The sequence below is a fragment of the Alternaria viburni genome, assembly GCF_023758015.1.
Source record: "Alternaria viburni strain BMP 2772 chromosome Unknown scaffold_42, whole genome shotgun sequence".
Classification (NCBI taxonomy): Eukaryota; Fungi; Ascomycota; class Dothideomycetes; order Pleosporales; family Pleosporaceae; genus Alternaria; species Alternaria viburni.
Window position 1 is genome coordinate 20,031 of NW_026055811.1, and position 25,985 is coordinate 46,015.

At 53.2% G+C, this 25,985-nt stretch overlaps 12 protein-coding genes across 12 annotated transcripts; 6 read left to right on the forward strand and 6 right to left on the reverse strand.

Annotated features, from left to right (window-relative positions):
- Nucleotides 1-478: 478 nt before the first annotated feature.
- Nucleotides 479-2,001, reverse strand: J4E79_011434 (uncharacterized protein; the record flags this gene model as incomplete). The annotated part of the gene is made up of 2 exons (XM_049360263.1): nucleotides 479-1,739; nucleotides 1,796-2,001. The coding sequence occupies 2 exons, from the start codon at nucleotides 1,999-2,001 to the stop codon at nucleotides 479-481; spliced, it is 1,467 nt and encodes a 488-aa protein (XP_049205215.1).
- An 811-nt stretch (nucleotides 2,002-2,812) lies between these two features.
- Nucleotides 2,813-3,832, forward strand: J4E79_011435 (uncharacterized protein; the record flags this gene model as incomplete). The annotated part of the gene is made up of 2 exons (XM_049360264.1): nucleotides 2,813-2,990; nucleotides 3,051-3,832. The coding sequence occupies 2 exons, from the start codon at nucleotides 2,813-2,815 to the stop codon at nucleotides 3,830-3,832; spliced, it is 960 nt and encodes a 319-aa protein (XP_049205216.1).
- Nucleotides 3,833-6,471: 2,639 nt separating this feature from the next.
- On the forward strand, nucleotides 6,472-7,467 carry J4E79_011436 (uncharacterized protein; the record flags this gene model as incomplete). Its single annotated transcript, XM_049360265.1, has 1 exon — nucleotides 6,472-7,467. The coding sequence occupies one exon, from the start codon at nucleotides 6,472-6,474 to the stop codon at nucleotides 7,465-7,467; it is 996 nt and encodes a 331-aa protein (XP_049205217.1).
- A 55-nt stretch (nucleotides 7,468-7,522) lies between these two features.
- J4E79_011437 (uncharacterized protein) lies at nucleotides 7,523-9,646 on the reverse strand (the record flags this gene model as incomplete). The annotated part of the gene is made up of 1 exon (XM_049360266.1): nucleotides 7,523-9,646. One exon carries the CDS (start codon nucleotides 9,644-9,646, stop codon nucleotides 7,523-7,525), a length of 2,124 nt encoding a protein of 707 aa, XP_049205218.1.
- A 774-nt stretch (nucleotides 9,647-10,420) lies between these two features.
- J4E79_011438 (uncharacterized protein) lies at nucleotides 10,421-11,410 on the forward strand (the record flags this gene model as incomplete). Its single annotated transcript, XM_049360267.1, has 1 exon — nucleotides 10,421-11,410. One exon carries the CDS (start codon nucleotides 10,421-10,423, stop codon nucleotides 11,408-11,410), a length of 990 nt encoding a protein of 329 aa, XP_049205219.1.
- A 484-nt stretch (nucleotides 11,411-11,894) lies between these two features.
- Nucleotides 11,895-13,991, forward strand: J4E79_011439 (uncharacterized protein; the record flags this gene model as incomplete). The annotated part of the gene is made up of 1 exon (XM_049360268.1): nucleotides 11,895-13,991. One exon carries the CDS (start codon nucleotides 11,895-11,897, stop codon nucleotides 13,989-13,991), a length of 2,097 nt encoding a protein of 698 aa, XP_049205220.1.
- Nucleotides 13,992-15,196: 1,205 nt separating this feature from the next.
- On the reverse strand, nucleotides 15,197-15,777 carry J4E79_011440 (uncharacterized protein; the record flags this gene model as incomplete). The annotated part of the gene is made up of 2 exons (XM_049360269.1): nucleotides 15,197-15,208; nucleotides 15,280-15,777. The coding sequence occupies 2 exons, from the start codon at nucleotides 15,775-15,777 to the stop codon at nucleotides 15,197-15,199; spliced, it is 510 nt and encodes a 169-aa protein (XP_049205221.1).
- An 865-nt stretch (nucleotides 15,778-16,642) lies between these two features.
- J4E79_011441 (uncharacterized protein) lies at nucleotides 16,643-18,821 on the reverse strand (the record flags this gene model as incomplete). Its single annotated transcript, XM_049360270.1, has 6 exons — nucleotides 16,643-17,321; nucleotides 17,371-17,623; nucleotides 17,672-17,885; nucleotides 17,937-18,209; nucleotides 18,299-18,467; nucleotides 18,556-18,821. 6 exons carry the CDS (start codon nucleotides 18,819-18,821, stop codon nucleotides 16,643-16,645), a joined length of 1,854 nt encoding a protein of 617 aa, XP_049205222.1.
- Nucleotides 18,822-19,849: 1,028 nt separating this feature from the next.
- On the reverse strand, nucleotides 19,850-21,905 carry RAR1 (putative methionine--tRNA ligase, cytoplasmic protein rar1; the record flags this gene model as incomplete). Its single annotated transcript, XM_049360271.1, has 3 exons — nucleotides 19,850-20,225; nucleotides 20,321-21,081; nucleotides 21,129-21,905. The coding sequence occupies 3 exons, from the start codon at nucleotides 21,903-21,905 to the stop codon at nucleotides 19,850-19,852; spliced, it is 1,914 nt and encodes a 637-aa protein (XP_049205223.1).
- Nucleotides 21,906-22,461: 556 nt separating this feature from the next.
- J4E79_011443 (uncharacterized protein) lies at nucleotides 22,462-23,021 on the forward strand (the record flags this gene model as incomplete). Its single annotated transcript, XM_049360272.1, has 2 exons — nucleotides 22,462-22,943; nucleotides 22,979-23,021. The coding sequence occupies 2 exons, from the start codon at nucleotides 22,462-22,464 to the stop codon at nucleotides 23,019-23,021; spliced, it is 525 nt and encodes a 174-aa protein (XP_049205224.1).
- Nucleotides 23,022-23,752: 731 nt separating this feature from the next.
- SPN2 (Septin Spn2) lies at nucleotides 23,753-24,933 on the reverse strand (the record flags this gene model as incomplete). The annotated part of the gene is made up of 4 exons (XM_049360273.1): nucleotides 23,753-23,985; nucleotides 24,036-24,132; nucleotides 24,182-24,744; nucleotides 24,801-24,933. The coding sequence occupies 4 exons, from the start codon at nucleotides 24,931-24,933 to the stop codon at nucleotides 23,753-23,755; spliced, it is 1,026 nt and encodes a 341-aa protein (XP_049205225.1).
- A 317-nt stretch (nucleotides 24,934-25,250) lies between these two features.
- Nucleotides 25,251-25,840, forward strand: J4E79_011445 (uncharacterized protein; the record flags this gene model as incomplete). Its single annotated transcript, XM_049360274.1, has 2 exons — nucleotides 25,251-25,608; nucleotides 25,662-25,840. 2 exons carry the CDS (start codon nucleotides 25,251-25,253, stop codon nucleotides 25,838-25,840), a joined length of 537 nt encoding a protein of 178 aa, XP_049205226.1.
- Between the last annotated feature and the right edge of the window lie 145 nt (nucleotides 25,841-25,985).

The following is a 25,985-nucleotide window of genomic DNA, read 5'->3' on the forward strand; positions in this document are numbered from 1 at the left end:
AAGTATTAAAAGAATATAGTATATAGTTATTAATATTAAATTTAAAATAAAAGAATTAGAATTTCTTTATATTAGTAGAAATTAGTAAAGTAGAATATATTACTAGAATAATATAAAAGTAGTATTCTAAAGTAATTATAATAGAAAAAAACTTTCTTTTAGATTTAATACTATATAGAATATAGATAAAGAAAAAGTTATAGTTTATATCTTAATATAACTAAACTTTAAAGAGTAAAATCTATAACTAAGATCTATTTAATCTATTTTATTTTATATCTTTATAATAAGCTTTACTTTAATTCTATATATCTTTAACTATTATAGAATTATAAGTCTATATATAAGAGGTTTTTTAAGATTAGTCTTAAAGAAATAAAGTGTAAGATAGATAAAAGTTAAGTAGGAGCGATGTATTCTTTGTCTATAACTAGCGTTCGACAGCGAACTATAAAATGTTCGTCTACTTCACGAACCTCTAACTGTTCACTCCGCCCGTGCGCTCCTCCTCTGCGACCAAAGCCTTGTTCTTCTTACAACACCAGCACTTCGTCACCAAACATAGCACTATAGTCAAGCCGCATCCAGCGATGATGCAGCCGCCTCCGGTCTCGTACCTCGGCTCCTGATTCCTCAAGAAGAAATACGGCGTGAACCAATGACTTACACTTGACACGCAGTTCGCGATGGCAATGAGTGCCGCCCTTTTCGTTCGTGGTCGCGGCACAACGGTAGTCTCCCATGATAGCTGGATATTCAAGCCTACGAACGGGCCACAGCAGAGCAGTATCATGGAGAAATACCGTGCACCTGTGTTGAGAGTGCTGATCATGATGATTGCGCCGATAAGGGTAGTCGAAATAGCACCGATGATGTGATAGCCATGCTCGAGCATGCGCCCAGACGACCACGAGACGACGAGCGTCACAATATAGGCGATGACATATGGTGGAGCTTGGACAAGGTAAGTCTCGACCTTTCCAAAGCCAAGGGTGTCGATGATGGATGGGAAAAAGTCCTTGAACGACTGGGCGATAATCAGGGAGAAGTGGATGCCAGCAAACAGCCACGTGAACGGGTCACGAATCGCCTGCATTAGGCCGCCGATGTAGTCGCCTTCGTCATCCTCCGTCACGCATCCGGAAGATACAGATTGTCGGTATTGCGCCATCTGCTGCTCTTCTGGGGTGAAGTAGTACGTTCCAGTGTTGTTAGGGAAGTTTGGTAGAAGCCAGAACCCAGGGATGGCAACCATGATAGACACGATACCCTCGAGCAAGAGGAACCACTGCCACGCGTGCAAACCCGCAATGTTGTCCATGTTGGTCAAGATGCCTGCTGCAAGGAGACCAGAGAAGACATTCGATACGATGTTTCCCGCGTGCCAGATAGCCATGCGCAAAGGGCTCTCTTGCTTTGTATACCAGCTTGACGTCATGAGCGCCACGACCGGGAGGAACGGGCCTTCGGTGAACCCTACGAGGAAACGACAAAGCATAAAGTGCCAGGGTCGGGTGCAAGCAGGCATGCATATCGTGACGGAGGACCACGCGAGCATGATGCATGGCATCCAGATACGAGGCTTCTGCTTGGACATGATGATGTTGGCTGGCACCTGTGAGATAATGTATCCCACGTAGAAGAGCGAGATACCCGCAGACCACTCCACATCCGTCATGTGGATATCATGCTGCATACCAGCAAGACGTGCATTTGAGACGTTGATGCGGTCGAGGTAGCTGTCGAACGTTAGTCTATGTGCTTCCGCGCCACAGTAGCTTGGAAGCTGCCTTACTTCATCAAGAGCATTAAGGTGATGATAAGCAGAAACTTCCAGTCGAGCTTCTTCAGAACAGCCTTGTTCAGCCTGTCAAGCTCATCTTTGGTCTTCCCTCGCAGCAGAGGGTAGTGTTGAAGGAAGGTCTCGGCTTCCGAAAGTCCAGCATCCTCCACCTTGATGACTTCACAACTCCCCTTCAAAGATTTGTCGTCGGTAGTCATGGAGGCGGTCGCAGGAATGGAGAGTAGATGGATGGCGGATTTGAAGCTGGAAAGGCCCGAGCAGTGCGGTGTAACGCAACCGCTTTTCGAAGGCAGCGGCTTCTTTATATTTGACTACATGCGTTATCTTCTTCTAAGTGTCGGTGTAGTAAGCATCTGCCAATGCGCACTGCCGTCCTTCATTGTCTCGCTATTGCATCCTGTTTGGCTTCAACGACGTCCAGCGTGCGGGGATGGTTTGTGCCGTCCACGCCTTCCCCGGACCCCAGACGCGCTATGCTCCACGCGCCTGGGCGATTTCTGTGGAGTCAACGATTCCGGTGGTCGCCCGATGTGCGTGACATCTCGGCGGCCATCCGAGGATTGCGCTACGCGTCGGTGGTCGCCCGTAGCGTCTCGTGGAAGCGGGGCAAGAAGAAACGCGTGAACGCGGACGCAGCTGGCAGGGGCGACGGAGCGCCTGATGGACCCTGCACGACTCAGGCACGGCACGCGGCTGACACACGTTCGCCTCGCCACCCCCCTCATTATCCATCGTCAACATCGACAACGCTGACGTGCCGCTCGAGGCCGGGCGCTATGTACGCTGATGCTCGGCGCTTCGGTCATGGTCCGAAGGCATCACGGTGATCGGCTGCGGCCGCTAGCGTACACTACTATGCTGGGTAAGCTCATTCTACAGGAGGTTGCGTTCACGTACATATGACAGTCGGCATTGCTACAACAAGAAACCTCGTACAGCTCGAAGTCTAACCAATCCCCTCTTGTTGAATCATTCACCCAACCTCAGAGCTCGATACCACCCGCAAACATGGCGGAACTCACTCTTCACAACTCAATCCGGGAGAAGATGCTCCGCGATGAGGTAGCCTACACGCTGTCCGTGAAGCTTGTTCGCAGCGTTGAGCTTCCGATGATGGCGAAGACCGCGGGATTTGATGGTATTCTCATCGACATGGAGCACTCAACGTTTGACTTGGACACGACCAGTACGTTCTCTCCTCAGCGCCCCGCCCCTCTCCATAAACCTCCGAGCTAACGTAGAATAGGTCAGATATGTATTGCAGCTCTTTACGCCGGCATTTCACCCATAGTCCGCGTTCCATCCAAAGACCCCTTCTTCGTCTCTCGGGTACTTGACGGAGGTGCCATGGGCGTTATAGTCCCGCACATCCGCTCTGTACAAGATGCCAAAGAAGTGGTAGCCGCCGCCAAATTCCAGCCTCTTGGGCATCGCTCCTCGACGAACAATATGCCACAATTCCAGTACCGACACCTCGCCGCCAAGGCAATGAGTCCTGTGTGCAATCGCGAAACCCTCGTCATTCCCATGGTAGAGACGCTTGAAGCAGTCGAATGTGTTGAAGAGCTAGCCGCCATTGAAGGCGTTGACAGTCTACTGATCGGCACCAATGACATGTGCGCCGAGCTGGGTATTCCAGGACAATACGAGAGCCCGCAGCTACTCGAAGTATATGAGAAGACGATTGACGCCTGCAAGAAGCACGGCAAATGGGTCGGCGTAGGAGGCCTGCACTCAAGATTAGACCTTGTGGAGAAGTTCTGCAAGATGGGCGCGCGATGGGTTATGGCGGCGACAGATGGACCTCTGCTACTCGGCGGAGCTACGAAGCGAGCAGGCGAGATGGCACAACTAAATGCAAGGGTCAAGAGTTCTACTGAGCCCACCCAGCCTGAGAGGAACGGAGCCTCTATCGCGTCGACCAACGGAATTATCGATGCATTAAAAGAGAAGGCTAGTGTGACAGTGGAAGAATTGAAGATGAACGATCAAGTCAACGGGCATGGGAATGTATTAGCAAGCTCATAGATGTCGACATCTTGTATTCTATAACAGAATGTCGAAACACATATCCAATCTGGATGTACTCAACCGTGATGACAAGTATCGAATTCGCGATAATTAGATGTAAAGCGCTCGCTCGTAAAATAGTCCTGGCTGTGAGACCCGAGACGCGCTAGCTTCCGATTTGGTAACCGGTACCTCGGTTCCTTCACGACTTCGAAACCACCATCTTTGAACCCAGAGACTAACTCTACCATCATTCACCAACATGATAAACCTGCAATCGCAAGCCTGCGAAAGATGCTGGAAGCGGAAACAGAAGGTTGGTGGTCGCTCCTTCTTCGCGCATAAATGGCAGCACGTCAAGTCTGCTCGATACCTGTTTCCCCCCATAATTGGCGATCGAATCCGCGCACAGGATCACTGCAATTTCTTCACACCATCAAAAGACTAACTTAGTACCCAGTGCTCTCGAGATACGCCAACGTGTCAGCAATGTCGCGTCGCCGCATCGCAATGTGTGCAGCGTCGCCTTGGCTCCGTAATCGACGCTTCGGATCCGTCTTCCGTCTCATACATTGAGTCTTTGAAGTCGAGAATTGCCGCTCTGGAAGCCAGGAGCAACCGGCATTATGATATGCAGCACAAGGTCACGAACGATCAAGAGTCACTGAATCAGTCTTTGGATAGCAATTTGTCCACGTCTGGCACTCCCCATGGGCCAAATGCTGGGACGATAGCCTCATCGGTAGTCGAGCCCGGGTCGAGCAACGACTTACATCATACAATGCACGAAGCCAATTACTTGAGTCTTAGTGCAATGGCAGAGCCGACAGACCGACAACCATTTTCGAACCAGGGACTTTCGTTCTCGACGTTATTTCTTGCCGCGGCGAGTATAGGCAACACCAACCCGAGCAGCCCCATCGGAACCAACACATCACTTTCTGGGCCTATGGCAGACTTTCGTAATGAGTTATTCTCCCAGGGCAGTACACTGGATGGTGCTCAGGCGGCTGAAGCGTTCGGACGGTTTGTCAAAGTAGCTCCCACAACCTTTCCCGTCATGACGCGCAGCGAGCTCGAAGACTTGTACAGTATCGTCGTAACGGCCGAGCGAGATACAAACATTGGCATGATGATGGATGAGTCCCCAGAAAAGATCCTGCTTGTCAGAATAGGCATTGCACTCGGCTTCCTGCTATCGCCAAATCACAGCTTCGCGGTAGTCTTGATATCTGAGCTAACAACAACGGCCTCGCAACTCATGCCACGCATACTCAGTCAGTCCAACGACTTGGTAGTCGTGCAGTGTCTCACAGCCCTTGCCATATGTTCACTCTATACAACATATTGCGGATCGTCCTGGCATCTACTTGGACTGGCGATGACACGCTGCATCTCTGCGGGTATGCACACGTCTCGCGTCTCGGATGTAAGTTCGGATAGCGAGAGTAAGAGGCAAAATGGAAGAGCGTTCTGGACGTTGTACATCCTGGACACTCACCTCAGTACGGCTATGGACCGGCCATTTTGTCTCAACGATGGCAATATCATGATATCGCCACCAGCTTCACCACAGCCTGCAGGTACAGATGCGGAAGTGATCGCCCTGCGATATTTGATCCAACATGCGCAGCTCTTGCGCTCAATTCGAAAACATACCGATGAAGACCTGCTTTGCCATTTCGTCAATCTATGCCACTGGAGAGAGACATTGCCGAGAGCACTATCAGCAGGTGGTCTGCTCAAAGAACAACTGCATGCCCGTGGTCTCGTAGAACTGCTCAAGTGTCCGAGCTTCGCACAGGACCCAGGGCGAGACATGATGTTGGGCCGCATGGAGGAACACCTCGTCGGGTATGCGACATCCATCGAACATCAGCTCACCAGACAGGAGCTAGCGCCAGGAGCTCTCGATGGATACCTGATATTCTTCATTGGTGTATTCACCGCATCGCAGCCGTTTACCCAGGAGCGACAAAGATGCGTGCTCCAATGCCTGAGCAGTCTCACTATACTCTCAATGCACTACACTGCCTTCCAGGGCTTTCGGGACATACTCGTCGCAATGCAGTGTCGACCATCATCTCACGAGCATCTCGAAAGCTTAGTGGCCGCGTCAGAGATCGCGGTGTCGTGCCATGTACGACGACTCATCATCGGCAGTGTATGAGCGGGCAAAGCCAACCAAAGCCGGAGAACGCCCAAATCCTATTGAGACAATCTTGCCGCTAACGTCGTTTGCGCTGCTAGATCTAGTTCCGATGTGCGGCAATCATGGTGCGCGGTGTTCCAATCCGACAAGGCAGCGTAGCACTGAAAAGACATGGGTGAGGGGTCGTTTCGCTCGGGCAGTCGGACACCCCCCGAAGCTAGCGCTGCGGCCTTTTCGGTGGTCGTCCGACGAGCTCTATTGATCCGCGTATGACCAATTCAACGGTATACTGACACTGCATTGGCTTCGGCATCAGATTCAGATGTGGGGTCTGGTTCTAATGCCCGGCGTGTGGGTAGTGCGGCTATCCACATACATCTAGGTACACATCACCTTGGGTGTGGCTGCCATATACCATCAACAAGCGCAATTCCACGTTACCTTGGACTTCAAACTTCCCTCGCAAACCGATTCGAGCGGCTTGCTTCACGCGATCGTTGTCATCATGGCTCCTGCACTTATCGAATCAGAGACATTTGCCCCCTCTTCGTCACCGTCAAATGCAGTAGACAAGGCTACTGTTTACCTGCTCGATACACTGCATCCCAGAGCCATAGAACGCGCACAGTCATTGTTCAACGCTATCCTCCCTTCAGACCCCAAGCATTCGGAATGGAGGGGAAAGGCCGAATACCTCGTCATTCGCGGATCATACCTTACCGCAGAAGACGTCGAAGCATGCAAGAACCTCAAAGCCATCGGCAAACAGGGCGTTGGAATCGACAAGATTGATGGCGAGGCCTGCAGAGCACGCGGTATCAAGATCTTCAACACGCCTGGAGTGAATGCGCAGGCTGTCGCGGAGACTGTGCTTTCGCTCACAATGTCTGTGGCTCGCGAGGTTGGTCGCATAACAGCGCTGCAGAGTGCCGGGTTTAGTGTGCCGAAAGAGACCTGCTCGGGTCTGATCATCAACAAGAAGACGATCGGGATCGTGGGTATGGGTAATATTGGCCGAAAGGTCGCGCAAATCTTCCAAGGCGGATTAGGGTGTCGCATCGTAGCATACGACCCACTACTGCCAAAGGATGCTTGGGAAGATATTGCGCATACCCGAGCAGAGACTCTTAAGGAGGTTCTTCGCGCTTCGGATGTGGTAACACTACACGTTCCTCTAACACCACAAACCCGGGGTCTCATATCGTATGAACAATTCACGATCATGAAGCCCACTTCGATCTTGATCAACGCGGCCAGAGGCGGAATTGTGCATGAGGTCGATCTTGAACGCGCTTTGAGAGAAGGTCTGATTTGGGGAGCGGGTCTGGACTGCCATGAGCATGAGCCTCCGACCAAAGAGATCTATGGTAGTTTGTGGGAAACGGGACGGGTCGTGAGCACTCCGCACGTAGGTGCTGCAACGGCCGAGACGCAGATGGAGACTGCGATGGCGGCAGTGGATCGATTGTATGACTATATCCAGACTGTCCGAGCGATCTAGCTAGGGTGCTGCTCACTGAAGCGTCACCGTACCTTTTCTTGGCCGTTCCCTTTTTTTAGTTGTAGGAGAAAGAATTCCAATAATCTACGTTGGTGTTCAACGAGCCCCAAGCGTACTCGCCCAGTCCATGTTCAAGTTGGTTCAAAAGGTTATTAGTTAGACCCATGCCGAAGTCTTGCGAATCTTGGTGAATTGGAAGGTCGGGAAAGTCCCCAAGTATCATGTGATCCAGGTTTGTCCGTTCTTGCTGCTGACCGTCTGATTGTAGGTGATCGACATCGATTGTGTCCATGCTCGAGTTCAGCGAGCCCGCGTTGAGATGGTGATCGGGGTAGATTTGCGTGCCATGGGTTGGAGGCTGTTGATAATCTGGCTGAATTGGGTTTGCGGGGACATTTTCTGACACATGTAATGCAGATGTAAAACGATCTTTGACGAACTCTTCCAGTATGACGCTGAAGACAGTGGCGAAAGAACCTGCGTCTGGCATTTTGTCCTTGAAGTAGTTTAACAATGAGCTGCACGTGTCGAGCGTTGGCAGAGTTTCAGCGTCAGTGACGGAGAGCTCGTCATTGTCGCTCAAAACACCCAAGATAATGCAATAGATGACAGTAAGACCTGCGGTAAAGATCATCTGAAAGTAGCTGCGTGTCCAAGTGATAGCGTTTCTGCGTCGAAGGTCTGCATACAGTTGTATTGTATGTATCGCTGATTGATAGCACACTTTCAGTTTCTCCCTCACAATGGACGTCCCGGAGAACTGCCGTGCTGGTAGGTTGTGCATGGCGCCACGGGCAAGCAGGAGACGGTCCTTCTCGTACATAAAGTCATGCCATTCAGACCGCTCGTATAGACATTTGGGGACTACGAAAACTGGTACTAACGACCGCAATGCGCGGAGCTCTTTGTCGAATTGCACGAATGACGAGTACATGTGGCCTATCGATCGAAACCTGGAGGTCCGAGTGCTGTCTTCGCTATTGTATGAGGCGGGCTTTCGGCCAGTGTAGAAGGCAGTGTGCACCCGAGAGCTTAGCCGTCGTAGCTTGATGCAAAACAGGTTGACTGACAGCTCGCTTGGCCTAACGTTCGTGACGCAGGGAACATCTTCGAGTACACTAGCACCAGACGTTACGATTGTTTCATCGTCAGCATCAATCGGTAGTGGCATGCTTATCTCCGACTCGAGAAGAGCGAAAGGACGACCTAATATGCCCGAGCTGTAACGGTCGTGGACGTAGCACTCCCAGAATATCCTGCGCTGATGTTGTTCTTTCAATGGGTTCAAGCCGTCCTGTGCTTTCGAATGAAGACCCCATTCAATGCACTGCCGCATACACAAGCGGGATATTTCCCATATCGATGCTCCAATGTGATGGTACATGCCGAATCTCGCTATCAGTAACAAGTTTTGGATGGCTTCCGCATCTTTGATCAACGGTATGCCCGCAAGATAATGTTCAGCCGCAAGATAATACCCATACGGATGCTCGGCACTTCGGCCATCAGCCTGGCACTCGCGATGCCTGGTCGTATCGCTGATCGCGAATACCATAAAGAGGCGAAAGTAGTCCTGGGCCGAGGGTCTCTCTGGTGTGGGCGAGAGGGAGTAAACCCTGCTAAAGACGTCTAGCATCTCGCTATGAAGAAGAAAAGTATGGTGGACGTGAAACCGAGTGAAATAGTTGTCAAATAATTGTCGTGCCTGCGCCAGTGGTGGTAGTGCTCGAGCGACAGGTCGATGTCTAGCAATACGAGGGCGCTTCGCAAGTTGCTCCAGGATTTGTGCGCGATGGTGTTGCCATTTGGTATCAGAAAGGATGTTCTGCAAGAAGCCCAGGCCGCTGCCGTCGCCAACAAACCCGCTCTGGGTATCTGAGCTCGTTACCGTCTCAGGGCCCGTTGGTGTCCGATTCGCAACGTCCGATCTCTCGGTGGAGGCTGGTGTCGCAACACCCGTGTCGTCAAGATTGCTCAGCCTACGCTGCAGATTAAGTTCCTTCTCTTCCAGCTGCCGGATGTAGTCACGTGCATACTGTTCGCCAGTGATAGCATCAACGATGATGCAGGCGGCATTCCCTTTCCTACAGTTTGTGCATTTGGGTGCTTGTCTGTCGCATTTGACTTTGCGCAGTTTGCACTTCTGACATGCGGGCAGCTGGTATTCGCGCTCTTCCATCGTGACACATAGTCGTTGATGCTGGCTTGCAGGTCACAAGGTAATTGTTGGGGGTTAATGGAGATGGGGAGGCTGGGGCAGTCCCGCATCTAGCGTACCAACCATTCTAAGGTCGGTGGCGCTGCCATGCGAGATAGCCGAATGCATGCGGGGCCGCCAAGTTAGCACATCTCCCAAGAACATCGCATTGGAGACGCGGCGCGTTAAACTCATCAATACCGACCATCACGCAAATTTCATTTCGCGGCCACGTCTTCCGCACATGAGACAGAATCCTAGAAGTACGTAGTGATAATACAAGACTGGTGAGGAGGTTTCCATTCATCACACAACGCAATAGCTCGCCCTTCAAGTAACGCAGGCGTCTCTCTACGATATTGCGGACATAACTCAATAAACATGACCCCCCAGTCCATGCTCCGGATGAAGCAAAGTTCTGAGGTGCTATCTAGGGACCCTTTGAACATGTCACCTCGGCGGACAAAAGCTGTCAGGGGAGTGGAAAATGACCTATGTCTGTTGTCTTTAAGCTATACGCTGTATACGACCTGGGAATCCACGCGCAATCGACTACGGGTTGCTGGGTTCCGGACGATCCGTGAGCGCTTTAAACTTTGAAGATTAAGCCGTGCTCGGCCCTTCATCGGCATCTGTGCATGTTGAGGTACAAAGTACATTGTTTCCCCTTGCCGGTGGCTCTTTGCCTCGTTTTGAACTACAACAGCATCTACCTTCAAACTAATAATACCAATTCCTCTCTAAACATCCAACACCATGGAGATGATCGTTGGAATGGTAAAGAACAAGTGGGGCGCTCTGCCCAAGGAGTCCACCGAGTCCTTTGCAGGGCGAAATGTGCTAGTCACAGGCGCCACCTCAGGGCTAGGGTATGCGGCAGCGGCCAAGTTCGCGAAGCTAGGAGCATCAAAAATCATCATCACAGCCCGAGACGAAGCCAAAGGTGCGGCGACCAAGAGCCAGCTCGAAGCAGATGCCGGCGAAGGTGTCCACTTTGAAGTCTGGGATCTGGACATGACTTCATACGATAGTGTCGTCAAATTTGCGCAACGAGCCGTTGACGAACTCGACCATTTGGACGTCGCTATCCTCAATGTTGGAATCTTCAACACCGTCTACCAACAGTCGAAGCATGGCTGGGAGGGTGACCTACAAGTCAACACACTTTCCAGCATTCTGCTCGGTATACTCCTCTTGCCGAAGTTGAAAGAGTCGCAAAAGCATACGCAGATACCTGTACTGCAGTTCGTCAATTCGGGGATGCACACGGTCATGAACATCTCTGATGACGTTCGAAACAAGCCCGCGATCCTGCCCGAGTTCAACAGGGAAGAAACCTTCGCCGGCGCCCAGAAGCAGTACGGTTATTCGAAGCTTCTCCAGAGATACGCCATCATAGAGCTCGCCAAGAAAACTCCGTCCAGCGAGGTCATCATTACGGCAACGTGTCCCGGGGCAGTCATTACGAATATCGATCGCGATATCAAGTTTCCTGGTGTCAAGATCGTACGGGCGATCGTGCATACATTGGCGTTTAGGACGGCGGATCAAGGAGCCAACATATACATTACTGGCGCGTCGCAGAACGAAGAACTCCATGGAAAGTTCTGGGCGAATGATAAGATTCAGACTGATAAGCCGAACATCGTAGCTGAAGAAAATGAGAAGCTTGCGCTGAGGGTGTGGAATGAGATTGTAGAGGAACTGGCAAAGCATGTGCCGGAGGTCAAGGAGTGTCTCGCATAACACCTTTGAAATAGTCTGTTCATCGTAGCGTCAATACATTTTACCGTGTAAACAAATTTGAAGCAGTCTATCTAGAGTTGTACGTAAAAGAAGCGTCCACATGCGCCGCGATGTTCCCGCTGCTAATTTTGCAGGCTAATTGTGCCCATTGAAGCGTGCGAACGTCGGCGCATCAGACAAGGTTGCTCGAGTGAAGGTAAAAGATAGCGTGAAGGTGAAGTCATGTGCCGGACGATGTAGGTTGTTGACGTGCAGTGCACGTAGTCGGAGAAGATGGTAGAGAGCGGAGGGGGCTAACGCACGCTTTGACCACCAGCTCCACCAAAAAAGTTCAGCGGCAGGCGCGAACTTCAGTGCAACCATCAGCGCATTCACCCGCCGCCCGCCTTTGCCAGACATCCAGAGCATGGCGCCGCCTTCTCACTCGCCCGACACGTCAATCTCTTCCCACACGCTCTCCATCGGCTCCATTCAACCGCCGCCCATGGAACTCCAACCGGCCGCAGCGACTTCGCCTACGAGTCTGCTCACCAAACCACTAGCCTTCCTCCAGCCCACGGCGCAGCTCAATGCGACTTTTCTTGCCGCTGCGAAACGATATCTCGACCCAGTAGCCGCCGGCGTAAGCGCGTCACAATCACAGCGACAGCAAGATCTGCGCAAGAAGCGGAAGCGGGGCGGTGGCTACGACGACGATATCAGCGTGCTACACTTGAAGAAGGTGCACTTGGACGGATTCGGCGTAAACCAGGTGTTCGAACAGACGCGCAAGATCGTCGAAGCAACAACGGATGAGATCGAACTTTCTCTGCCCGACCACGACGGTGGCCTTGTGCCTATCCGTCATGGCGAGGAAGACGACGACGAGGGCATTGACGAGGCCGAGGAGGAGTACCACACCGAATCAGACATTGGCGAAGAGGGCGTGGACTGGGAATACGATGGTGTGGACGAAGACGAGGACGAAGAGGCGCTTGATGGCGAGCCGGACGAAGAGGACATCGACATGGACGATGGAGCAGACGGTATCTTCTCCGACGATGCGTCAGACGATGCGCCCACCGAAACATACCAACCCGATCCCAACGGCCTCAACGACGGATTCTTCTCCATAGACGACTTCAACAAGCAAACCGACTTCCTAGAGCAGCAGGATCAGAGGGGAGAGGGTGTGGACAGCGATGATGACGAAGTAAACTGGGAGGCAGACCCCATGGAGGACGGCCCATCCACAAGCAAAGCCAATGGTATCGCCGGAAATGCATCCGACGATGAGTCTGACGAGGGAGGACCAACCTTTGGCAACGTTGATCTGAACGCACCGGAAGGCGACAGTGGCGATGAGGACGACCTCGAGGACGGCGACCTGGACGGTCTTGACACCGGTATGAACGCCAACAACGTCATGTACAAGGACTTCTTCGCGCCCCCCGCACAAAAGGCTAGTAAAAACAAGAACGGCAAGAAGCGCGGACGACCCAACCCCCACAACTTCCCCGAGAAGCAGTCACAACCAGCAGAGGAAGTCGAGGAGGACGTGGAAGGAACCATGGCCAGGGTACACCGCGATCTCTTCGAAGATGACGACGATATGGAAAGCGAGGGCGACCTCTCCGACGTAGACCCTTCAGACCCGAAGTCGAGACGATCAACACACGAGCGGAGACAGGCCAAGATCGCAGAGGAGATCAGGAAACTGGAAGCAGCCAACGTTGCGAAACGGGAATGGCAGCTATCCGGTGAAGCTCGCGCAGCAGATCGACCAGTAAACTCGCTTCTCGAAGAGAATCTCGAGTTCGAACGAGCCGGCAAACCCGTACCAATCGTCACACAAGAAACCTCCGAAGACATCGAAGCGCTCATCAAGCGCCGCATCCTCGCCGGCGAATTCGACGAGATCCACCGCCGCCGACCCGACGACCTCGCCACCGGCCCCCGACGAGGCCGCTTCGAGCTCGACGACACAAAATCCGGCAAAGGCCTTGCCGAAATCTACGAAGAAGAGCATCTACGCGAGACAGACCCCAACTTCGTCGAAGCCAAAGACGAGAAGCTGAAGAAGGAGCACGACGAGATCACCGCGTTGTGGAAGAGCATATCCGCCAAACTCGACTCCCTCAGCTCCTCGCACTTCAAGCCCAAGCCCGCAGCACCCAACCTAGAAATCCGGACCGACGCGCCCGCCATCGAAATGGAAGATGCGCGGCCCACCGCCGGCGGCGAAGTCGCGAGTGCAAGTATGCTTGCACCGCAAGAAATTTACAAGCCGGGCGAGGACAAGAGTAAGAGTGAGATCGTTACCAAGAGCGGTATGCCAGTTGCCCACGACGAGATGTCGCGGGAAGAGAAGATGTCGAGGCGGAGACGTGCAAAGGAGAGGGCGAAGAAGGCTGGGCTTAATAAGCCGGTGCAGAAGAAGACGGAGGGCAAGGAGAAGAAGAGGGGTGAGAAGAAGCAACTTGTTTCGGATCTTAAGAAGGGTGGTGTGCAGATTATTGGACGGAAGGGTGTTATCACTGATGTGGAGGGTAAGGAGGTTAAGGAGGCTGCGAAGAGAGGGGCTGGTAGCTTTAAGCTGTGAGGAGATAGATTGGGAATTCAAGTCGGATTATGATGTCTTCGCATGCGTTGCAGCAGGTTCAATTCACTCGATTCTGAAGCGCTGATATGCGTGATTCTCCCGTCTGAACTCGCAGTCGTCTCTCCGTGTATGTTCCTTCAATCCGGATTCGTTTTGGCGATAGCACACTACGTACCTTAAATGGACAAGCATAGTGCATATATCTTCATTACTCAAGGACGTTCATTCGCGGTATATACAGAAGCTACATCATTCCATCATATGAATCATTTCCATATTATATCATCCAAACCCATGCACCCCGATCGCACCCCCTACAGCACAACCATACCAACCGCACACCCCGCCGCCCCAAGCACCATCCCCCAAACGCTCCAAGCCCCTACAAAACTCGCCTGACTACTACTCGGCTGAGCCTTATCCGTCACACCCGACTGCCCACTCGCCGTCGCCGTACACTGCTCCCCACACGCATACCCATCAGGACAGCAATTCCCACCCGCATCCGCCGCACAACTATACCACGCTTGCGGACAACTTCCCGCACTCTCTCCACCACCCGCACCCGTAGGCGCAACGATAACAACACCATTAGTATTCACAATAGTATCCGTCTCAGGCAGCGAACAAGACCCCGTGGTCTGGCAATCGCGGCCAACGCGGCAGCAGCCAGACGGGTAGTACGCGCTGCAGACGTAGAAGCCGGCGGGGCAGACGTTGTCGCTGGGGGAGGCGGCGTCGGTGGTTGTTACGGCGGCGCTGGTGGGGCGGACGGGGGCGTCGGGGGCGCGTGTGGAAGACGGGTTGTCGTCGTCGCCGAGGCAGGAGGCGCCCGTTGCGCAGGTGCGGCCGTTCATGCAGCAGCCGCCGCCGAGGGAGGCGGGGCATGAGAACCAGCCTGTTGAGCAGGTGTATGCGGAGCGGGAGGTTGAGGTGGAGGTTGGGGAGGGGGTGCTGGTGCTGGTGGAGGTGGTGGGGGGGATGGCGGCGGCGGTTGTGGTGGTTGAGGTTGAGGTTGGAGTTGCGGAGGTGGAGGGTTGGATGTAGGCTGTTGATGTGAATTCTGCGACGCCTGTACGGATTAGAAACTACTTTCGTGATATCATGGAGTTTGAGACTTACATCCAATACCCTGACACTTGAAGCCAGGCAAACAACATCCTCCATTCTGCGCATCAGGGCAACTCGTATACCCACTCGCTTCATCACAGCTCACACTGCCCGCGCAAGTCTGGCCCTGGGGACAGCATCCCACATCGCCTGCACTTGAGCTCCCAGAGACACTAACACAGGTGCTACTCGTGCCACAGCACACATCCGGCGCGCCAATGCTCTCGCAACTCGTTGTTCCATCTGGACACTTGAACTGGCGGTTCAGAAGAATATCTCTGATGTGCATGCGCGCCAGCCAATCCGACTGAGCCAGCGGCCGTAGCGGCGAAATAGCCTGCGAAGTCGTATTGCCAAAGACATCGTAGTCTGTTCTCTTGGACGATTGCTGCGACGGGGTATCCGCGGCGAATATCCAATTGTCCAACATAAACATCTCGCCCTCGTCCATGCTCATCTTCTTGACTCCAACGGGCTTCTCATATTGCAGCCGCTGTTTAACGCTCAAGCCCCTCTGCACATGTTCCTCATCTTCAGGAAAGTATTTCAGGTGTCTGGGTACGTTGTGCGGCCATTGCGGTGGTGATTCGGCGAGTACGGGTGTTGCGCAGAGGGCGATGATGGCGGGCGGGAGGGCGAATAGCTGTGGGTAGGCGAGGACATGTGGTAGATACATTGTCAACGTCAATCAACATCAATGTGTCAACGTCGGAGAATAATTTGGTTCTGAGCAGGTGCAGGAAGAAGCACCGCAGACAAGCTTGCAGGAAAGTGTGGTTGCGGGCTCGTTGTGGTTGGGATGTCAGTGGCTGGTGGAGCGCACCGGAGCTACGACTCAGGTAATTGGCGAGGCTGGGATGCGTTGGCGCCTCACCGCCGACAGGTGGGCAGGGTGCATCCTGGTGTGCGCCGTTACTGCGACGATAAGGCTCGTTTGGCTAGGTGCTGCGGGCTAAGATGGTGCATGGTTCACTAGTGTTTGGGTATTTGGAGCTTTAGAAGAGGGGACTGCCAAACGTCATGGTGGCATGCATGTTCCGCTGATTCCGAGCTCTCATCTGCAGGGGCTTGTCGACCTCCATCCAACATGTCTACCCAGCCTCAACCATCGACGTATCCACTACTTGGTCAGCATGATAGTCACTTACTCTGCGAGACAAATGTCCAGCACGACTTTGAGATGGAGCATAGGCAATACTCAAATCCGCACGTTCGCCTTCTGGTCAGGCTTCTTGATCTCAACGCAGGGTCACTGAACAGTCCACCCAACGAACACAGAAGCCGGTTGCACGGCCAATTCCATTGTACATATATTCAGATGATGCATAACGCGAGGGGAGATCTCCGTCAATGGCCACCGACCGCTTGCCACAGCCAGTCGGAAGGCTAGCCTACTCCTTTTTCAACCCACCAAGATTGTGTTGCAGCGCGTATCGCGCGGACCTCCGTTTCCCCAGCCCGTCGTACCAACCGGTCATTTTATACAAACGACCCTGTTGTACCACCTGAGTCTGTCGAACAGCACGACTCTTCCACACCGATCAAGCCTGCAGACCCTTGCGAGCCTTGCGCTCGCTCATGCGCTGATTCTCCAGCATGGCCACCCAGATGAAGCACGGCACAAATGCACAAGTCCCCATCAACACCATGATCTTCTGCGCGTCGCCGAACGCGTGTACCACGGCCTGACGCTCCGGACTACCCCATGGCAGTGACAACTGCGTAGTGATATCACCATAGATCTTTGGCGCCAGGTGCTTCGATTCTTCAGGGAGGTATTCGACGAGCCTCTTGGGTACGATTTGAGCCCATAGAGTGCCGCTAACAGACTGGCCGATCGCACCACCAACAGCCGTGACAAGGTTGAGAAGCGCGATAGCAACAGCGACTTGGTCGTGCGGTACAGCCATCATGATAGCAACTTGCTCCACGTTGTAGAGCATAGCGCTCGCCATGGCGCCGAGTACCTCCACCAGAATCAGGATTGCGATAGGGGAATCGGGTGTGCGGAGATAGATCAATAAGCCCGTCATGAGAAGTTGTGTGGGGACGGCGATGACGGCACCCCATTTGTAGGTATCAGTGTACTTCATCGCGAAGCTGATGATGATTGCCCAGGTGCACGAAACGATGTTGAAGATGTTCGTGATATATCCGGCCTTGGAAACGGAAAGCTGGAACACGACCTGGAGGTATGAGGAGTACATCATACGGTATGAGCTAGTTACTGATGTCAGCACAGATTTCTCGCGGGTTTTGAATGACTTACTAAAAAGCAATCCAGGAGTTGCAACCAAGCAGGCATGCCGCAATGATCGAGCGGTTCTTCATGAGGTAGTATGGGAAGAGGGCATGGCTGGCGTAGTAACGCTCCCAAGCCACGAAGAGCAGGATGAGGCAAATTCCGAAGCTGACCATGCATATAAACATTGGAGAGCCGAAGCCATCCTTCTGGTAGACTGCAAGAGGCCACGGAAGAAGAAGCAGGGAGAATCCACCGGTGATGAGTATGACCCCGATCACTGTGACTATTAGCAGGGAATGGAAGTCTCACTGCAAGCGAAACTTACCGTCAAACTCGGTACACCAGTGCTTAGTGCTCTGCCAGACCGTCCTGCCACTCGGCTCGCGCGAGATGACGCCCATCTTTCTTGCTCGCCTACCCATGAGCCAGAAGACGAGCCAGAAGGATATCGAGAAGACTGGTGTCATGATAGCGAAAGATCCATAGCCCCAACGCCAAGTGCTGTGGTTGAGCCAGGTTTCACCAAGCTTGGGACCAGCCTAGACAGGATGTTAGTATACGTCCAACCGACTTTCAGAAAGGGGACTTACGAAGGTGTTGACAACGTAGGGGAATCCAGTGAAGGCCATCCAGATCAAACGGTTCTGCATAAGTGCGGTATCGGCGATGAAAATGTTGAAGATGTAATCGACGCCGTTCATGCCGGTCCAGTAGATGACTTGCGCAGCGCAAAAGGTCTGGACGTTTTGGCATAGAGCCATGAGAATGAGTGCTACAAGGACACTAGTCAGCACTGACAATGTACACTGGAGAATCGAGATGAACGCCTTCTTCTGGCCCTTGAGCTTCGGATCCATGAGTCTCTTCGCAAGATATTGGATTGGTTGGAGTGAATGAACTTACAAGCGACAATGAACATCAAGCAAAGAAGAAAGCCATGAGGTCGTCCAACGATATCGATGAACTTGGCCAGCGGAAGCTTCGATACACCTCCGACAATGTTTGCAACGATATCGGTTATAGCCGTAAGACCGTGCATCATGAAGGCCGAGGTGACGTAGGGTCGCCATGAGAAGTTGGTTTGTTGTTGAAGGGAGTTGACGAAAGAGATGAGCATAATCCTATGGGATGTCAGCATTGTTGCGCATATTGTACCAGTACAAAGCATCAACGGGCAGAAGATGATGCGCAAGAACGAGACGAACTTACGCAGCATAAGCGGCAATCAGCCATTTCTTCGTCCAGACAACAGTCAAGCCCTCCATATCAGCCGGGCCCTTGGCCTGTTCCGCGCCTTCGCCATCGACAGCGGGATAGGTGTTCATCGAGACATTGCTGTCGTACTTGGCGGTAGTGCTCGGCGGCTTAACAGAAGAAGCATCGGCAGCGATCTCGGGGGTGTCGCAGAACTCGCGGCGCTCCGTGGGAGTCATCCCGGCCATCTTGTCAATTTGGGGGACGTATCCGCTCGCCATGGTGTACCTGCGGTCGCTGGTACTGCGCATGTTTAGTTTCTTCATCTGCGGCTGCAATTGGGGAAGCTAAGTACCTTGTCGCGGAACAAATGCGACGGAATGGCGACAGCGGCGAGTTTGGGTAAAGAGCAAACTAACTGCGGTTTGCGATTGAGTGTATGGTTGTTTTGCTTGGCTGACGCGGCCAGGAAGTTCTAGAGACGCAGCAGCTTGAGAAATTGCGCACGGACAGTGAAGGTGACGGGGAGAAGAGGAGAAGAACGGAAGCGGAGGATAATGCCTCACGGTGATAAACAAAGAATGCGGGGTAGTCGTCATTTCCGGTGAGCCATTTACTTAATGGGGGATATGGAGACGTGTAGGGCAGGAGCGTCATACTGTAAGGTAGTCACGATGGTGGTTGAGCGCAAACATGTCACTGCATGCCCTTTGTGCAAGAGTGCGCATCTCCGCACAACTACTATGATGGGGGTCAGCGACGTTGATACCCTTGTCGTAGAAGGGCTCATGTCTGAGGTTGACGTAGAGATAGACACAATAAGCTGGTATCATCGTCGTTGTTGACCCAGACCAACGAGCCGGCTCACGACCTACGTCAACCTTGAAACCAGGGTCCATGGCACCTCGGATAAACGCGGCTCTCCTAAAGTTGCGGTCTACCTTCTTTCTCTGGGGGCATACAAGCCGTGTAAAGGTGACTAATAGAAGTGTTCCGACCACGCGGACATGGTGGCCGGAGAGATTTTGACAGTGATGTCGCTTGCAATGGTACCTCGAAAAGGATAATTCAGGTCTGATCTAGTATAACAAACTCATGCCTTACGCGTGGCTACATGTTGAAACAGACCAACTGTCTCGGACCTGAAAAGCGTACTCTGCCGTCCCATGGTCTTAGCGATGTTTCTCATCAAACACACGGTGACAACCCCCAAGATTTGTTGAATGCAAACGCCCCTGCATCATGCTGCCAGTGCTCTCCCCTAAACGTAGCGCCATAACTCCCAGAACCGCCTGATCAGACTCACACACTATGAGGTCTGTAGGCTGACCTGCTCAACTCCTCTCGTCACTTCCTCCTCAGCGGTCTTGGCTGCAGGTCCGTCTTGACCCTTCTCTGCAGCTTCAACACCCTTGTCAGCACCGGCAGCCTTCTTCGCCTTCTTGCGCTCCTTCTCCGCCTTCTTAGCAGCTGCCTTCTTGGCCTTCTCCTCCTTGGCCTTCCGAGCCTCCTCGCCACCAAACTGCTCGCGCCATTCTTGCTCTTTCTCGGGCTTGATTTGAGTGAAGAGATAACCGGCCGTTCCGATCTTGTGGCCGACGGGGAGTGATTGCGCCTCCCACTTGTCGGGGATGATGAGGAACTTGGCATTCAGTTGGGAAAGGATGGCGGCGGTGGTATCGGGCCTGTATCGTGATTAGCCGTAAGTTCTGTACTGGGACGTATCGTATGCTGCTCGACCACAATGAACAGTCATGTGATGGAGAGATTCAAGACTCACATGTATGGTTCGATCAAACTCGCGAGGAGATGAATCTGGCTCAAGGCAAGCCCGACAACAGCGGCGCAACGATCGGGTTGCTCGGTAGCCAGCTTGTTGTCAAGTCGGTTGTCTTGTAGCAGCAAGTTACCCAAGCTCGAGACATGAAGCGCGGTCGCGAGTGCGGCACGAATCTTGACATCCTCCAGCTCGGTAATGTACGTCTTCAGCAGATCGTTGACCTTCTTCTTGTGCTCGGTGAAGTACTCATCGTCGTACTTGGTCCAGTCAGGTACGACCGAATCGTAGATCTTGGCGTTGTTGACGAATTTGATCACGCGGTTGATGAAGTTGCCTAGGTTCTTCAGCAACTCGTTGTTGTTTGCGGCAATGAAGCCGTCCCACTCGAACTCGGTATCTCCAGTTTCTGGCCGATGTGAGAGAAGGTAGTAGCGCCACACGTCAGATGGAATGCCGGTCTCCTTGGCGTTGTTGCCAAATACACCAATGTTCCTTGACTTTGAGAACTTGCCCTTCTCGTAGTTCAAGTATTCTGTGGTTGAGATGGTGTTGAGCATGGTCCAGTTGTCCTTGGTACCGATCTGCGAGCAGGGGAAGACAACCGTGTGGAACGGCACGTTGTCCTTGCCCATGAACTGGTAAAGCTTAACGTGTTCAGGGTTGTGCCACCATTTCTTCCAGTCCTCGGTGTAGGTTGCTGTAATCGACACGTAACCTATGCAAGCGTCGAACCATACGTACATAACCTTGTCCTCGTAGCCCTGATACCGGTCAGCTGAATTTCGTCGTGTTCAAAAGTGCGTCGTACCTCGAGCGGCACCGCAGTTCCCCACTTCAGATCACGAGTGATACCACGCGGCCTTAGGCCCTCCTTCAACCACGATGAAGTAATGTGAACACCATTGGAGCTCCAGTTACCCTCCTTGCTCGCCTTTTTGAACCACTCCTCTTCTGATGGCTGCAGCTTGTCGAGGCAAAGGTACACGTGCTTGGTTTCGCGCGGAACTGGTGTGGCGCCATCGAGCTTGCAACGCGGGTTCTTCAGCTCCAGAGGGTCGAGAAGATGTCCACACTTGTCACACTGGTCTCCACGCGCGTCTTCGTATGCGCACAACGGACATGTGCCCTCGACGAATCGGTCCGCAAGGAAGCTCTTGTGTGTTTCGCAGTATGGTTGTGTCGTGGTCTGTTCCTCCAGAAATCCGTTCTCGTACAGTTTTGTGAAGATGTCCTGCGCGATATCGGTCTGCTGCTGTGTGGGTGTGCGTCCGAAGTGGTCAAAGCTGATATTGAACCACTTGTAGACCTCGCTGTGCAGCGCGTAGTACTTGTCGCATAGTTCCTTCGGCGTACACTTCTCTTCTATGGCCTTCGTCTCCGTTGCTGTGCCGTATTCGTCTGTTCCGCAGACGTATAGTGTGTTGTAGCCGCGCGCGCGTGAGAAGCGAGCGAAGACGTCAGCGGAGAGTACGGAGCCGACGATGTTGCCCAGATGCGGGACATTGTTCACGTAAGGGAGCGCGCTGGTAATGAGCACGTTCCGCTCGCCCTCGACGGGCAGGATCTTCTTGGTTGTCTCAGTCATGGAAGGTTGTAAGCTGTATGGAGTCAGCTTGTTGTAGTAGTAAGAGAAATGACGATGTAGCTCTTACTATGACGTATCGGAATATGTAGTTGAGGGCGAAGAGGATGGGAGGAAAGCGAGCGCGCAATGGGAGTATATGCAGCTTCACGTTTCTTTGGTCGAGTAGCTGAGTCAAACGCGAATGACTGCACGCACGACGGGTGTGTGGTAGCTGCCCCGCCTAAACTTACCCCACCAGCCAGTGACGCCACAGGTGGCTGAACCCTGACTTCGATCTTTGCAGCAAAGGACTTGATCGCCTTTCAGAAGCGGAACTCACACGGATCTCAGTAGAGCAGTCTATAGAAGCTTGAATTGCTGCCTTTTCTACAGAGCGCAAAGGGTGGAGTTTTTCGAACAACAACTAAAACAAAACTCATCCACTTTAAACGATATTGAATCCAGTCATAACTTCAAAAGTTGTACATTAGCACCACGAAAGAAACACCATATACACCACCAAATTCTCAACCAAATTCACAACCAGCCGAACCGTCGAATCACTATCCATACAACCATGGCATCCCAACCAACCAACCCACCAACCACCCGGACCCCCTCCCCGGACCCCTTCGACGCCCTCCTAACCCTAGAAGACACCCTCTACACCACGGCCTACAACCTCGGCGCCACCTCCGGCGCCCACGCAGGGCGAATCGAAGGACGAATTTTCGGTTTAGAAAAAGGCTTCGAGAAGTTCGCTTCTCTTGGAGAACTCCACGGACGGAGTGTAGTCTGGGGATCACGGTTACCCGGGCTCACATCCAATGCCGTATCAACAACAAAGCATGAAGAGGAGGAAGGGAAAACGCTGCCGCAGTTAAAGAGTAATGAGAGACTACGCAACAACACCACACTCCTGCACTCGCTAACCGACCCCCTCACCTTCGACACTGCAAACACTGAAGAAGGCGTTGCGGATTTCGACGATAGGTTTAAGCGTGCTGGGGCGAAAGCGAAAGTTATTGAGCGAATTGTCGGCGAGACCGACAGTAACACGTCTGCAAAATCACCTGATGGATCACGATCACCAGCAAGAGGGAAGACGGGGCCGGTGAGAGTGTCTGGGCAGAGTAAGGCGGGTGGTGCGAAGAAGGGGGATGATAGTATAGAGGATTTTGCAGGGTCGAAGTTGTTGCGCTGAAGGCGATGGTTTTGAGCATACGGCTTGAGTGTGATGACTTCGGGCGGGTCGGGCGGCGCTGAGCCCTGTCTGTCTCAATGGGGAGAATGGTAGATGAGGATCTGCGCTCGTATCATCTGGTATCCCGTACCTGCCTCCCTGGATAGAGCGGACTGACCATCGTACCATCCCCAAGATTATGGCCTGACATCGCTGCACCGGCGGAAAGAGCGAACTACCAGGCAAACGGGGCAAGACACCAAGCCATCGTACAGTCGTGCTTGCAAGAATGATGGAAAAGCACTAGGCTTCAAATTACTCCGCTATCCTAGAAGGGGACCCGGGCACAACCCAAGGTCACAGCTCAACCACTACACCGTGCTATGACATACGAGATGAAGAAAGATAATAAGAATCCATCGTAACTAAAAGGATATTGAGAAAGGTGTCAAATCGAAAGTGTGCCGCAAAGTCTCCTCCTCTCCCTTTTCGTGCTAGATGATGCACTGGTATCAAAAACATGTCGCAAATGCCCCCCCTTGCGATTGACGCACACCTAAGCCACCTCCGCTCAGATAGCATCGATCATAGGGACAGGCCTTTCCATGCGTGGCTCCATACGCGGTGGTGGAGGGCCGTTGGGCTTGCCCCCGCTACTATCGACGCGGTTATGATTCGGGAACTCCTAGTACCCGTTCATGGTCATGCGCTGGCTGTTCCTGCTGAGCTCGCGGTCGGCAGAGGGTGAGATGGGGCGCGAGGAGTGGCCCTGGTGGGAGCTCTCCTTGAGGGCAAGCAGCTGCTTGGCGCGGAACGACTCGTAGTGGATTTGTGCGGTCGTCTCGATCAGGTCTTGCAGGTGGGTACGGGTGAGGAAGTTGCGGAGGTAGACGAATTCGCAGTGGTTCTCGTCCTCAACTGTGGGGTGTTAGTGGGGTTCGCGTAGAGGAGCGATGAAGATGGCCTACCGTTGATGATACCCCACTTGTTCTGGCGACCGCGGACGTTCCTGCCGTTGACAACAACGGTCCTCTCAGAGCCGACGACGGCAAAGGGAAGGAGTTCCTATTGTAGGTTAGCGGATGTCCAATCGCACCTCGCCAGTCTTCCTCACCTTAATGGCCTGCTTTGCCTGGACTTCCTCGTTGTCATCCTCCTCGTTGTCGTAAGGGTACATGCGCAGGTTGTGGAACTGGAACTCCTCCTTTATCCTGTGCTTGAACTCGGCACGCTCCTCCAGGGTCAGGCTGTCGCTCTTGGCAATGACGGGCACGACGTTGACAAACTCGCTGAGCTTCTTGAGGACGACAATGTCGATGGGCTTGAGGGCGTGGCCAGAGGGCTGGATGAAGAACAGGCAGCAGTGGATGCGCGTGTCCTGGAGGTAGCGCTCACGCTGGGCGGTCAGCTCCTTGCGGAGGTAAGCGCTGTGCTGGTCCTTGATGTACTTGACGATGGGGTCCCAGCAGCGCTCGTTGTTGATCAGGTCGCCATAGCCGGGCGTGTCGACGATGTTGAGGCGCAGACGCACGCCGTTTTCCTCGATGATGTGTGAGACGGGGTGGATATTGGTGGTGCTGCGGACCTCCTCGTCGGGCTGGAAGCGGCCCTTGGAGTCCATGAGGTGCGAGGCGAAGAGCGTGTTGATCAGAGTCGACTTGCCGAGACCAGTCTGGCCTGTACACCGTCAATACCAATGAACACACGTGATAGAAGATATGAATGTGTCTTACCAACGCAGATGACATTGAACTGGAAGCCCCGCTTGACCGACTTGCGCTCAATCTGCTTGGTGATGCTGTCGAAACCGACATAGCTGTCCGGGAAGATGGGCTGCGACTGGTTCTGGTTGTATGCAGCAGCCATTGTGGATGATGGGAGCCTCGGGGCGCGGACTGGGGGTGATGGAGGTGGGTGGGTGAAAGGGAATTAGGTTGGGGAGAGGAGGGTCGGAGGTGTCGTCGTAATAGAGTAAATAGTCAGGGTCGCTGCGCTGGCGACTTTCTCGTGGAGATGCAGGCGCGGGAAAGGGGGCAGCTAGGAAGCGAAGGCGCGCTAGTGGGAGGGCGGTAAGGCGCGACCTGCAAGCTCGGACTGGGGTCACGACATTTTACAACACCATCACCGGCATCGCCATATCGCGGCCCTACGTAATCCCGTCGCAGCCAGTCACCGCTGCAGTCATGGCACTCACCCGCCCGCTCCCTCCTCTGTGGCAGACGCTGCTTCCGGGTCTCAATGGCCCAATGCGGCCCATCCTCAACACGCCTTTCCTGCAACGCCTATCACAGCCTTTCGGCGCAATCAACACACCTTTCGGCGCACTCGCGATACCGTCCCTATCACTCCCCTCAATACCGTCACTATCCGACATCTGGGATGGCATACTCAATGCGGTACCCAAGAAGAAGACGTCATACCGCAAGAAGCGCCAACGGTTCATGGCGGGCAAGGGACTGAAAGATATCACATCGCTGAACACATGTTCTGGCTGTGGAAGAGTCAAGCGCCTGCACATTCTGTGTCCCTACTGTGTGGATGGTAAGACATCCATTCCCCACATCAAGAGGACTATCCGCTAACAAACACCCCAGCCATCAAGACCACCATCTTCGGCCAGCTCAACTGGGCCATCCGCCGACCGACCGACAAGCAAGCGAAGGTGATGAAGAGGGAAAAGCGCGAAGAGGCGCAGCGAATGCGGACGCTAGAGCCCGACCAAAGGAAGGCGAAGGAAGAGGCAGTAATGAAGCACACGGGGTGGAAGAGATGATGCGGGGTGGAAGAAGTTGTGGAGAAGTATACAGGCTGAAAGAGTTGGTGCGGGAAACATGAACGACCCGTGAACGGGAGCGATTAGCATATAGTCTGGATGACTGTATTTGTAGCGTATATACAGGCGCGGCTCAGGCGTTGGG